Source organism: Chenopodium quinoa, unplaced genomic scaffold (genome assembly GCF_001683475.1).
Source record: "Chenopodium quinoa cultivar QQ74 unplaced genomic scaffold, ASM168347v1, whole genome shotgun sequence".
NCBI classification, from domain to species: Eukaryota; Viridiplantae; Streptophyta; class Magnoliopsida; order Caryophyllales; family Amaranthaceae; genus Chenopodium; species Chenopodium quinoa.
Window position 1 is genome coordinate 557341 of NW_018742558.1, and position 13687 is coordinate 571027.

Consider the following 13687-nt stretch of genomic DNA (forward strand, 5'->3'; position numbering starts at 1 on the left):
AAGCACACTTTCACCATTTGGTAAACCAACGGGACATTCAATATAACGAGTGTTAAACAACCAAGATTGATGTCCGGTAACATGATGAGTTGCTCCGGTATCAATAATCCAACAAGAATCATCAAACTTACCATGAAGGTGATTTTCAGGAATATTAGTGTTACCAATAAAACCCGAAAGGGCCTTCCATTGCTCCGTTGTGAAAGCCGACCCTAGAGGAGTATTTTCACCCCCTGCTGTGGCAGCATTTGCTCTCGGCCCTCCTCTTCCTTGGCCAGCAGGTTTGTCACGTGGCCGAGAAGTCCACCCCGGAGGATAACCTGTAACCTCATAGCAATAACGAGGGTCATGCCCCTTTTTGTTGCAGTGAGGACACGGCGATTTGAACCAACAACTTGACAAATCGTGCCCCGTCTTCTTACAGTGAGAACAGGAGCGATCAGAGACGCCACGCCCACTGCCAGGGCTGGCCTTAACTGCAAAACCAAGAGCGTCTGTGGGAGCAGACGCAGCCTCCTATCGAGCAGTACGGACACGCTCGTCCTGCACCACGAGCTGATATGCTCTGTCAAGGCTCGGCAATGGTTCCTGTGACAAAATATTAGTCCGAAAAGAAGAATAAAAATCAGAATACAAGCCCATTAAAAAATCATGCAAGCGAGATTGTTCTCTTCGTTGCTCATGAAGGCTCCCTGCTGTACAGGAAGAGCAACACGAACAGGATATCAAGGGCTCGTGGTGATCCAGCTCCTGCCAAATTGCGTGTAATTTGCCATAATAGACCGAGACCGGCATCGACTTGGTTTGTTCGCACTTGGCTAGGGATGCTCGTAATTGCTGGATACGAGGCCCATTGGTTTGAGCGTAGCGCTTCTTGAGATGATCCCAAAAGGGTTTAATTTCTCTGAATTTTGAAATAGAGGATTTAACCTCTGGATTGATGGTGTTAGACACCCACGAAATCAACATTGCATTGAGAGCTGTCCAATCGGACTTAGTACATGGTGGTTTTGGCTCTGTAATCGATCCATCAAGGAACTCGAATTTTCTCCGAGCCTCCAGAGCCGTCTGTATGTCAGCCGCCCACTCGTCATAGTTGTCTCCCTTAAGCCGAGTGGGTGTAATGTAATCGCCAGGGCGATCTTGAGGGCCAAGATAATATGGGGAATTGGGTTCGATTTTAGTTGGAGGTGGTGGTGGCGGTGGTACATCATCACCGGCCATCGTTGATTAAAAAATGGCTTAAATTAAACCCGCTCTTGATACCATGATAAATTAGAGAGGAATAGAAAATAATTAGAGTAGAATTGCTTGCCTTCTCATTAATCCTCCATGGGAATATATAGAGTTACAAAGATATCTTAGGAAATTAACTAAAATATAGAAGATAAGTATATGGAAATATTCAACCAAATCTTCCTAATTATACGATAATATCTCAATACATAAAGAAAAATACTTACTGGGCATTTAATTATAGTAATGAAATCATCCACAAATATTTATATACAACTTACTGGGCATTACTAATAATCAGTATATTACATACAAAATCTAGAATGAACCATTCTTCTACATTTTTTTTAGGACAACCATTCTTCTACATAGGCATTAGGTCATATAGCCCTTCTTTTTTCAGCACAAGAAACTCAATTTTGGTTGCTGGTAGGAACAGATTATTAGTACAATTATATATGTGCTTTTATTTACTCAAGAATTAGCTATTACCATGATAGACAACAGACCCCAAAAATCTGGAAATGCTCAAACATTGTACTCGTAATCAAAGAAGGCTGGGAGTAGAGACGATACGCTGAGGAGGATTAGTGAGCATATGAACAACTTCTCTCATAGTAGGCCTGTTAGAGCTCTCTTCCTCAACGCACAACATTGCAACCTTGAACATGTTGATAACACTAGAAAGCTGGTAATCGTGTAGCCTAGAGTCGAGGATAGCTAAGACTGTTGCTGCATCTGATGGCTGAGAGATCTCAGATTCATTCATCCTCACCCATCTTACTATGTCCACTCCGTCACCAAATTCTCCCACTGGTTTTCGTCCTGCTATTAGCTCTAACAGCACTACTCCGAAGCTGTACACATCACTTTTCTCGTCTACCTTCAGTGTGTAGGCATATTCTGTTCATGAAAAAGAGCATAATCATATTAGGTCAACATTAGTTGCATATTGCCATACAGGCATTTTCTTTTTCTGTTCATCCCAACAATTGTGGTGCACAATTAAACATACTCAAATCACCAGCCTTGAATTAAGTACTATAATCATTGATGCATTTTAATCTAAATTGAAACAAAAACTGGGATGGTTCAGTACTTCAAGCGAGTATCACAGGTAAAGGCGACAAAGGCAGGTTATTTATGTAGATAAATTCTTTTTCATAACTACAAAGTATGAAGTAAAGTTCCAAAGCTTAGATTTCATAAACTATTTTGGCTAAATAGTTGAGACCAACAAACTAAATATAAGATAGGTTATATTCTTGTTCAGTCTCAAGTTTATTGAGTACAAGGTATCAAGAGAGGGAGGTAGAGTATACCAAACTTGCCATGAACTAGAATTTGCCAGGTTTTTTTCTATGGATCAAAAATTCAGCAGGACTAGTCCAAAATCCAACTGACTTAAACTCTTTTGATAGAAAATTATAAAACCACCATAGTCCAGAGCCAGGCAACATTTTTGGGGCAACAAAATTACTACTTGGCCGATTCCACAAAACATTCAAACATTTTTGCAATTTTGCCTATTATAGCCAGCTTAAATTGAGATTTTCTTATACAATAGGAGTGTGATGAACCACATGTCCACATCAGTGCAATTCTATCACTAGTCACAATTGGCAACTCACAACCTCTAAAAATGAGATTTCTGGCAATTAATCTATGATGAGTCGATAAGAGATAGTAATTAGAATTTTAATGGTTGATATCTGATTGGATTCGACACATACACTCCACATCAGATGCACTGGCTATTAGGCCATAACCCTTAAAGAGTTAAGGCCTTAATACACACACTTCAATACTAACCAAGCCATGATTTCCTAATTTTCAATACTTTTAATAAACAAGTAATTCTAACAATGCAACAATAAAAACCAATATACATAGGCAACACAGGAGCTAAATTACAGTAGATAAATGCAATTAAAAACGAAAAGAAGTGTTCCAAAAGAGTTTTACCTGGAGCAATGTAGCCGTAAGAACCGGCAATAGAAGACATGCACTCGGAAGCACCAGCATCCCAGAGAAACTTAGCAAGCCCGAAATCAGCAACATGAGCCTCATAATCAGAGTCCAAGAGTATATTATTACTCTTGACATCCCTATGAAATATCTTGGGGTTACAATCATGGTGCAAGTAGCACAACCCCTTTGCTGCTTCCACTGCTATCTTATACCTCATCTCCCATTGCAAATGCGCTCCTTTCGGTCCGTGAAGCTTCTCTCCTAAGCTCCCATTCGGCATGTACTCGTACACTAGCAAGTTTGTATCCTTGTTCGCTACATACCCCAACAATCTTACTATGTTACGATGTCTAATCTTCCCCAAGGTAGATATCTCGGCTGAGAAGCCAAGATCATTCTTGGCACTCCCCCGGTTGGCCAACCGTTTAATTGCAATATCGGTGCCATCCGGGATCACACCTCGGTACACAATTCCGGCTCCACCCTTTCCTATGACATTCTCTTCTTTGAGGCATTCAACAATGTCATCGGCCTTGAAGTCGAGGCGTTGGAACCGTTCAACCTTCCACGCTTTAGAACCTTCTAGACTCTTCTTCTTGTAAATGCTTAGAGTCACTAATGATAAGAGGACTAAAGTGACTAGTCCTATGGTTAAGATGATCAACTTGGATGATGAAAACGACGACGTATGGTGTTTTTTCGAAGGCGGGTTATAGATAGGACAAGGTAGAGCTCTGTGAGGCCAACACAAGTTCGGGTTCCCAGCAAAAGCCGTCGGTTTGAAGACGGAGAAATGACCTCCGGAGGGTATTGTACCATAGAAATTGTTGTCGGAGAGGTCAAGAACAGAGAGACTCGAAATCGAGCCGATATCTTCGGGGATAAATCCGGTGAGAGAATTCTTAGACAGATTGAGAATGCCAAGGTCCTCTAACTCTGAAATCGACGTCGGAATCTCCCCGGCGAGATTGTTTTGGCTGAAATCAACCGCGATCAATGACTTACACCGTCCAATTTCCACCGGAATTTCACCTTCAAGATTGTTAGCACTCACATTCAACCCCTGCAACTGACTCAAGCCAAACAATTCCGCCGGAATCTCGCCGGAAAATCGATTATTCTGCAAAGATAGCCTGTGAAGCATCTTCAAGTTTCCGATTGCCGGCGGTATTTTCCCGGTGAACATGTTATTAAACAAGTCAAGCTCACCGATATTACCACCAGTCATTTCCGCCGGAATCTCGCCGGAAAACTCATTATCATTAAGATCAACAGTGGTCAATCCCGGCAAGTTAAATATACCAGCAGGAATCTCCCCTGAGAGCTGATTGTTCGAGATACGAAGCCGCTGCAACGACTTACAATCACCGAGCTCTTTAGGGAGCGGACCAAAGAGCGCGTTATTAAACAGAATCAACAACTGTAAAATACCACCATTGCAGAGACTCTTAGGAATATTCCCGGTTATTCGATTCGCCGAAATGTCAAGCGTCTTTAACCGCCCATTTTTGCCGAGATTCTGCGGCAATTCAAAAGTAAAGTTATTATTCCACACTTGCAACTTCTCAAGGTACGGCAAGTCGCCTATACCAGACGGAATTCTGCCGTAGAATTTGTTCTGAAACAGGCTGAGAAATGTGAGGTTCTTGAGGTCGGAGAAACTCTCCGGTATTTCTCCGGTGATTGAATTTGTAGATAAATCTAATGACATCAAGCTCTCGAGTTTCGAGAGCTCGGGAGGTAGCTCGCCGGATAACTGATTCTTCTGTAAAAACAGAGTGTTAAGCTTCTTTAAATTTCCCAGCGTTTTCGGAATTTCGCCGGAGAGGTTACAGCCCGCTACGTCGAGGTATTCAAGCGAGGTTAACGACCCGAACTCCGGCGGAATTCCGCCGGTATACGAGTTAAAGTAGCCTATGCAGAGCTTAGTTAAATTTGTCAGATTACCCAAACTCCCCGGAATCTCACCGGAGAGAGAGTTTCCGTTTAACCCGAGATACTTAATGGTTGTTAGCTCAGAATAACTCGCCGGAATCTCGCCGGAGAAGTAATTCCCACCAAGATCAAGGTGTATCAGCCGCTTCAAACCCGAGAGCTTGACCGGAAGCGGCCCAGATAAGTTATTATTATAAACATCAATAAACTCAAGCACCGACAAGTTGGTGAAAATCTCGCCGGAAACTTCGCCGGAAAAATTATTATTTGAGATATTGAGGTATCTAAGAGAAGTAAGAGATGAAACTTCAAAGGGTATTTCTCCGGTGAGATTACACCCGGAAACAATGAGAGTTTGTAACTTATCAAGCGAGCCAATCTCCGACGACAGCGATCCGAAAAGAGGCACAAAACTGACGTTAAGCGAGACGACACGAGAGTCGGCGTCGCAGGAAACACCGGTAAAGTTACAGTGCGCATTACCAGAGGTCCAGTCACGGAGGCTGCCGCTGTTGTTGTTGTCTGAGACTAAGAACGAATGTTTGAGTTTGAGTAAGATATCGGAATCAGAAGTAGCATTGCTAAAAATAGTAAGTGATTGAAAGAGAATAATAATAAGGAGAAGAAAAATGGTGAAATTTGAAGATGACATTGAAATTGAAATTGAAGTTAAGTTTGCATGTAAAATTAAGAAAAGATGATAGATGGGATATATTCTGTTGAGTTTGTAGATAGGAGGAGGTGAATGATTGTACTGGAATAGGTTTATATATAAGAATGGAAGGGTCTAAGAATAAAATTAAGTAATGGAAATAAGTAAATAAAGAAATGAAAGTGAAAACTATAGTATTCAAGTGGAGAGAAGAGAGAGGAGAGAGCAGATTGCAATTGCATGCAGAGAAGAGCAGGGAAGGATAGAGGGGTAGTCGGGGTGAGTGGGGCCTATATTGCTGTTGAGTTTTCTGCGGGTTTTGACGAATTTGTAGACGGAAGATTGACGGGGTTTGTCTTATTTGTGTAATGAGAGAGAGGGGTCAAAAACTCAAAACTCAAATTAAAAACTCAAAACTCAAATTTAGCATCAATCTATATTTTGGATATTTTGCTTTTACCCCTAAATACTGTGACGATATGAATCAAGTAAAAAGGCTACATCTATATTGTACTTTGTCCATCACTATTTTATTTTTATTTTTCATTACCATTACAAAGATTTAAATGCTTGGATTCAAGGACATAATTATCCATTCACTTTTACTGTACTTGAAAAAAAAATGTCATAATACGTATTGATATTTCATTTTTTTTTTTGGTGAAGGAGAGGGGCAAGCCCTAGAAGAAAAACAAACAAACTAGAAAAAACAACCAAAGCAGAAAAGAAAACAAAACAAGAAACCAAAAAAAATGCTAACACAATGCCATAAGGGAACAACTAAGCAACCTTATTACTCGGAACCATACGAGGCAAAGCAACACCCCCCAAATCCTCCAATAAAACGGTTCTAAGATCCCTCGGGACCGCTTCAAAGAGGATGAATTTTTGCGTTGCATTTACACCATAATTTGCTAGCCAATCCGCCGCACGATTAGCTTCACGAAAACAATGTGAAATGACAACTTCCCAATCTCGGTTAGAAATCAGGGCTTTGCACTTGCGAATGATATGAATATAGGGGGAATTATCCGGTTCATCATCAACCAAAATCCTAGCAACAACCTCTGAATCAATAGATAGGTGAACTTGTCTATGGCCACCATCCCACGCAACCATTAATCCCTTCATCACCCCCATCAACTCAGCTTTCGTACAGGTGCAAATGCCACAATTAATAGCATAGCATTCAAACACTTCACCACTACAGCCCCTGATTATACCTCCTGCTCCAGCTGACCCCGGATTACCCTTCGAAGCCCCATCCGTATTCAATTTAACCCACCCAACTTTCGGAGCTACCCACCGAATATAAGCTACTTCCCTCTTACGCTTTCCTTTCTCTTGTACTACCAAAGCTTTGCTTTCCATAGCCTGTTTAATCAAACCCACCCTTGCGAAAATAAAGCTCACTTGGTCAATTGGTATGCTCGGTTCAGGGTTAAAGGCTCTCTCGTTGCGCCACCTCCACAGCCACCAACATGTTACTGCAAAGACTCTCGGCCACTCTTCACCCCTCTTTGCATCTCCATCTGCAATGTTCAGCAAAATCCAATTCGCAAAAGGGATCTCAGCATCCTCTTGACTTTCTCGAACTCCCAGCTTTTGCCAAACGAACCTGGCCGTTGGGAACAAGTGCATAATATGTTCTGTGTCTTCATCATTTGAACCACAGGCTAAGCATCGAGGGTCCTCAGTTAAGTTACGCACAAAACGATTTTTGTTTGTCATTAACCTGTCCTGGGTAGCTAGCCAGAAAAAGAACCGTATCCTCTGAGGAACTGGGAGTCTCCATACTAGTTTCCACCCTTGAAAGCCACTCACAGCATTCAACTCATTCTCAGCATCTCGAATAATAGCAATAACTGATTTTATTGTGAAGCCCTCTGTTGGTGACCCTTTGCAGTAGATTTCATCCACCGTTTCCTCATCATCTATAACAGAGTGTGCATCGATTTCTCCCAATACACTCTCAGAGAGGTAATCAGAGAAAAGTTCCAGCTTCCAACCCACATTTTTATCCCACATTTCTTTAACTGTCATGTCTTGCACTTGTAGTGGGGGTTCTCTATCACTACAAAAAAAAATAACAATAGGCAACACTTAAAATTGCAACACTTACAGAAATGTTACTCTTAATAATCTAATGCAACAATATTTATTTGTTACCTTGAACTAAAGTAACAGAAAAAAAGTGTTGCTCTAGACTATATAAGGCAACAGTCACTTAAAATGTTACCTTTTTCTTGTCTAAGACAACACATATAATAATTGTTGCATGAAAAGATAACAATAACAAAACTATTGTTTGAAAATGTAACATTAATATCTATGTTGCTATCTATGGCTACATTTATATTAAAAAGACATAAATATATATATATATATATATATATATATATATATATATATATATATATAGGGTCGGGATCCGGTGAGAACCACCCTTTATGTGAGAACCCACACCTTATGTGAGAACAAATCTCAGCCGCTAGATTAGATGAAATCCAACTGCTGAGATTATAAGCATGCCTACAAGCTAACTTTCAGCATCTAATTTATCTCTCTCCTCTATTCTGTCTGCAATTTAAAGCTCATCAATGGCGATTTACTTATCAATGGCGATTCACTGAGTATGCTCTTCTTTCGGCAAATTTCAGCGGTTTCTTTCTGCAATTTTCAACGGTTTCTTTTTGCAAATTTCAACGGTCGCAATTTCATCCACCATTGAGGTTTGTTCGTAATTTTAATTTTGAATTGCATGTTAATCTGAATATTCAATATATTTTGATTTTACATCTCTGAAAAATTTGGAATTGCATGTTAATTTTCGAATTGAATTACATGTTAATTTTCGAATTACATTAATCGAATTGAATGTTTAATTGCATCAATTATTTGGTTGAATTGAATCAATTATTTAGGTTTGATTAATTTGATAGAGATTTTAATAATATCAGATTAAACTTTATAGTGATTGAATCAATTATTTATGTTCTTATTTTCAATCAAATTCAAAATGAGCAAATAAATTAAAATGAGCAAACCTAAATACGTATAATAGAACAAAGGGGATATGAAATGAGCAAAGTGGATATGGAATGAGCAAAGTCATATAAAAATGAGCAAATTGAACTTTGTTGTTATTATGTTCTTATTTTCAATCAAATTCAAAATGAGCAAATAAATTAAAATGAGCAAACCTAAATATGTATAATGAACATTTAAAATGAGGTAACTACAATTAAAATGAGCAAATATTAATGACATTCATAAGTAATTCAAGGATCTATAAGTTTTGCAAATAATTGCTTGTAAAAACACTAAGTATACAGAATTGTGTATGTATGTGTGTGTGTGTGTGAGAGAGAGTGTGTGTGTGTGTGTGAATGAGTGTAACAGTGTGTCTGTGTGTGAGTGTGAGTGTGAGTGTGAGTGTGAGTGTGAGTGTGAGTGTAAGTGTGATTGAGTGTAAGAGTTTATATATGTGGGCATTGAATTGCATGTTCATTTGACAAATGAGCAAACCTATCCCCCCCTGCCCCCTCCTCTTTCTGCTTGCAATTCTGATTTCAGAAACTGATTTCAGTTATAATTATAGATTATGAAATTATTGAGTGTGTGTGTGTGTGTATGTGTGTGTGTGTGTGTAAGTGTGTATCTATGTCTGTGTGTGTGAAGTTTGTTTAAGAATCTGATTTCAGTTCTAATTATTAAGAGTGTATGTGTGTGTTTAAGTGTGTTTAAGGAGGTGCATATTCACAAATGATGAGCAACAACGAACAAGTTGAGAGTCAATCAAGTACCATCACAAATGTGCCAACTACTCCTACAATAGTAGTTTCTCCTAAAGTAGCACCTTTGATCACTCCTGGAGGAACAAAAGAATGGCATCCAATATGCCCCAATGAGTTGAAACCAGCTATATGGATGAAGTTTAATAATCTTGAAGAGGGCCTTGAATTTTATAAAGGCTATGCATTTGCTTCTGGTTTCAATACAAGGAAGTCTACAACTAAAAGACAAAGAAGAAGCAAAGAATTAAAATATCAGTATATCTTGTGCAATAAGGAAGGATACAAAGAAAAAAGAAAGACTACTGTAGAAAAAGATTTAAATAACAAGGAAGGGGAAAACAATGAAGAAAAATCTTCAATCAAAAGGAAGAGACTCGTTACTCGTGTTGGGTGCAAGGCACATATTGTCCTAAAGCATTGTGATGATAACACATTCATAGTGACAAAATTTCATGAGGGACATACTCATGCACTTTATACACCTAGCTGCAATCTATTCCAAAAAGAAGGAAGGAAAATGAACATTTTACACAAAAAAATAATTGTGAATAATTCTAAGGTAACACTTTCAAATTCTCTTATGTTTCATGAATTGTATGTATGTTCTAATAAAAGTTGTTTGCTCATTTGACAAATGAGCAAATAATTTTTTGTTCATTTGCCAAATGAGCATTGAATTGTTTCATGAATTCTCTTATGTTTCAAATTCTCTTATGTTTCATGAATTCTCTGTATGTTCTAATAAAAGCTGTTTGCTCATTTGATAAATGAGCATTGAATTGTTTGCTCATTTTAAAAATGAGCATTGAATTATTTGCTCATGTGACAAACTGTTTTGTTCTTTAAATAGGTGAATATTGGTCCCGTTACAACTTTTTGAATGATGAAGGAAATTGTTGGAGGATATGAAAACATTGGTGCATCTAAGGAAGATTTCAAAAATTTTCATAGAGATTTATAAGCATACATTCAAGGAAGCGATGCTCAAATGTTCGTGGATAACTTTACCAACAAAAAGCTGATGTGGAGCGCTTTTTTCTTTGATTTTGAGATGGATGAAGATTATTGCCTTTGTAGAGCATTGTGGGCAGACCCCCTTTGTAAAAAGAGTTATGCTCTATTTGGTGATATGGTACCCTTTGATACCACATACCAAACCAATAGGTAATTCATTTATGTGTTATTACTAGCTATGGCTGAAATTAATGACTTTGTTTTAAATAAAATTAGTTTAATTGCTCATTACTTCTATGTGGAAATTGAATATCCCCATAAGTCTAATATTCTTTGATAAGAGTATGTATATGGGCATTGAATTGCATGTTCATTTGACAAATGAGCATTGAATTATTTGCTCATTTGACAAATGAGCATTGAATTGTTTGCTCATTTCACAAATGAGCATTGAGTTATTTGCTCATATGAGAAATGAGCATTCAATTATTTGCACATTTGACAAAAGAGCAAAGAATTGTTTGCTTATTTCACAAATAAGCATTGAGTTATTTGCTCATTTGACAAATGAGCAATCGATTATTTGATAATTTTTCAAATGAGTATTAAATTATTTGCTCATTTAAACTTTATTTTGTATGTGTAAACAGGTACAACATGGTGTTTACTCCATTTATAGGCGTTGACCATCATAAGAATTGCATTAATTTTGCTGCTGGTTTCATAACAAAGGAAGATATCGTGTCATTTGAATGGCTGTTCAGATCATTCCTCAAGGCAATGGGTGAGAATGAACCTAATTGTATGATCACAGATCAGGATCCAGCAATGAAAATTGCTATTAGAAGTGTGTTTAAGAAGATTGAACATCGGTTCTGTATGTGGCACATAATGAAAAAGTTACCAAATAAGGTGGAGAAATCAATCATGCAAGAAGAAACTGGTTTCCTAAAAAAATTATGTGCTTGCGTTTGGCACCTTGAAATTGAACCTGCTGAGTTTGAAGAAAGGTGGAACAAGGTGATGATTGAATACCACTTGGAACAACATGAATGGTTAGGTTATATGTACAAGATAAGAGACAAGTGGATTCCGGCCTATTTCAGAGATTTGTTCCTTGGAGGAATAATGCGTACAACATCAAGATCCGAAAGTGAAAACAACTTTTTCTGCTCCTTTATCAATCCTCATGTGTCACTTGTTGAGTTTTACTTGAGATATGAAGCTGCAATTGATGCCCAGAGACACACTCAAGGTCAGAATGATAATGATTCAAAGTACAAATATCCTGAGTGCAAAACACCACTAGGGAGAGAAAAGCATGCCTCACATTTATATACTAACTCTGTCTTTTATGATTTTCAATACGAGTTTGAAATTTCTTGTTTTTCTTGTGGTGTTGATGAATTGAAGAAAGAAAATGAATTGGAAGTTGCAACAGTAAGTGAAGGAAATCGGACTAGAACATTTGATATTGTGTTTAATCCAACTAACTATGACACCACATGTTCTTGCAAGCTATTTTATAGGCAAGGAATTCCATGTAGACATATGATTTGGGTTTGGAAAGCAAAAAGGTTTGAAACCATTCCCGAGCAGTATATGCTACACAGGTGGACTACTATGGCATTAAAGAAACCAATTTTTAACTTGGGAGGAAACCTGTTGGAGCAATGTGCTAATATAATAGACAAGAAAAAATTGTTAAATCATTTATGGTCAGAGATACACACTTGTGTAAGTTTGGCAGAAGGCAAAGATGAAGATATTCAAGACCTTGTGATAAATCTTCAAGGAATAAGAAAGGATTTGGAAGCAAAGAGGATTGCAAGAAATAATGAAACAACAGCTGGAAGTGCAAAAAACAAAGAACAAGACATTGAGCTATTGATTGGAGCTAGTGTGCCAACTGAAATAATTTTCAAACCTCCAAAAGTTTCAAAGAATAAAGGGACTGGAGTTCATGTATCAAATGAAGAGACTTCAAAAAAGAAAGCGACTGAGATTGATGTGTCAAATGTTGAAACAAGAGGTAGAAGTGCAAAATGGCTTAAGGGAGAAAAAGAAAAGGTTGTAGAGAAAAACCAAAAAAAGAAGAGATTATGTAGAGGTTGTGGTGAATTGAGTCATCATGATATTAGAAATTGTCCAAAAAAAGTGTAATGGTACTTTTATATACATATAAGATTTTGTTGAATTTTTATATTTAATAATATATTATTAATTTTGAACTAATCATAGTTTAATGCTTTGCAATATTGTTGAATTGAAAATAGAACATATTCAAATTAGTGACTAAATATTTGTTCATTTCTCGAATGAGCAATAATTCCTTGCTCATTAATCAAATGAGCAAATAGTTAACTACTCATTTTGTCAAATGAGCAAATAATTATTTGCTCATTTGGTAAGTGAGCAAATTAGCTATTATATGAACTTGGAACAATTGCACTCTTGTTTCATCTCCCAATCCAAAATCAGCTCTCCTTGGGTCAAATGAGCAAACATATCTTTTCTCAATCATCAAATGAGCAATTAATTCCTTGCCCACTTAGCAAATAATCAAAAAAGGTAAAAGCTCATTTCTTAAATGAGCAAAAATAGTTGCTCATTTGTGAAATGAGCAAACATTTCTTTATTCATTTATCAAATGAGCAAGAAATTCTTTGAACATTTATTAAATGAGCAAGAATTCATTGATCTATCATTTAATGAGCAAACATCTGTTTGCTCATTTAACAAATGAACGAATATTTCAAATGAAAACGGCTGTATATAACAAGGTATGTGAAGTAAAAACAAAAAAAAGATTGAATTTTAATTCAAATATAATCATCACTATAGTAAAAAAGGGTAGGCTTCTATTGGTAAAATCTGTTTATAAATCAGTTTTACATCATTCAAAGACTACTTAAAAGTAGATAAAATCTTAATTTACCCAATTCCCTAAACCAAAAAAGACAAATCATCACTACTAACTATTTAATTCCCTAACATTCAGCTTTCTTCAGTCTTTTGCTCTTTCTTCCTTGAACTTTTTCTTCTTCAGGCTTTTCTTTTTCAGCCTTTTCTTCTTTGTCAGCAACAAAAACTTTACTTTGCTTTTTCTTCTTCTGAGCAATTTCTTTAACAGATTGAATAG

The 13687-nt window shown here is 37.4% G+C and overlaps 3 protein-coding genes across 4 annotated transcripts; 2 read left to right on the plus strand and 1 right to left on the minus strand.

Annotated features, from left to right (window-relative positions):
* Nucleotides 1–1446: 1446 nt before the first annotated feature.
* LOC110720574 (receptor protein kinase CLAVATA1-like) lies at nt 1447–6477 on the minus strand. The gene is made up of 2 exons (XM_021899614.1): nt 3202–6477; nt 1447–2139 (listed from the first exon to the last, which is right to left on the minus strand). The coding sequence occupies exons 1-2, from the start codon at nt 5792–5794 to the stop codon at nt 1784–1786; spliced, it is 2949 nt and encodes a 982-aa protein (XP_021755306.1). The 5' UTR covers nt 5795–6477; the 3' UTR covers nt 1447–1783.
* A 1907-nt stretch (nt 6478–8384) lies between these two features.
* LOC110720558 (protein FAR1-RELATED SEQUENCE 5-like) lies at nt 8385–10484 on the plus strand. 2 transcript variants are annotated; one of them, XM_021899594.1, is made up of 3 exons: nt 8385–8526; nt 9533–10150; nt 10442–10484. In XM_021899594.1, exons 2-3 carry the CDS (start codon nt 9560–9562, stop codon nt 10469–10471), a joined length of 621 nt encoding a protein of 206 aa, XP_021755286.1. In that variant the 5' UTR covers nt 8385–8526; nt 9533–9559; the 3' UTR covers nt 10472–10484. The 2 variants fall into 2 exon arrangements, with proteins under 2 accessions (XP_021755286.1, XP_021755287.1); XM_021899595.1 differs by lacking the exon at nt 8385–8526 and having other exon boundaries at nt 9209–10150.
* Nucleotides 10485–11325: 841 nt separating this feature from the next.
* Nucleotides 11326–13687, plus strand: LOC110720544 (protein FAR1-RELATED SEQUENCE 5-like). Its single transcript, XM_021899581.1, has 3 exons — nt 11326–11892; nt 11959–12615; nt 13679–13687. The coding sequence occupies exons 1-3, from the start codon at nt 11326–11328 to the stop codon at nt 13685–13687; spliced, it is 1233 nt and encodes a 410-aa protein (XP_021755273.1).

Excerpts from the sequence above, each read along its gene's own strand:
- LOC110720558 (XM_021899594.1), top strand. The coding sequence starts at position 9,560 with ATGATGAGCAACAACGAACAAGTTGAGAGTCAATCAAGTACCATCACA. Across the intron at positions 10,151-10,441 it reads TAATTGTGAATAATTCTAAG|GTGAATATTGGTCCCGTTAC; the intron begins GTAACACTTTCA and ends TTCTTTAAATAG.
- LOC110720574 (XM_021899614.1), bottom strand. The coding sequence starts at position 5,794 with ATGTCATCTTCAAATTTCACCATTTTTCTTCTCCTTATTATTATTCTC. Across the intron at positions 2,140-3,201 it reads TTACGGCTACATTGCTCCAG|AATATGCCTACACACTGAAG; the intron begins GTAAAACTCTTT and ends TTTCATGAACAG.
- LOC110720544 (XM_021899581.1), top strand. The coding sequence starts at position 11,326 with ATGGGTGAGAATGAACCTAATTGTATGATCACAGATCAGGATCCAGCA. Across the intron at positions 11,893-11,958 it reads CACATTTATATACTAACTCT|AAAGAAAATGAATTGGAAGT; the intron begins GTCTTTTATGAT and ends GATGAATTGAAG.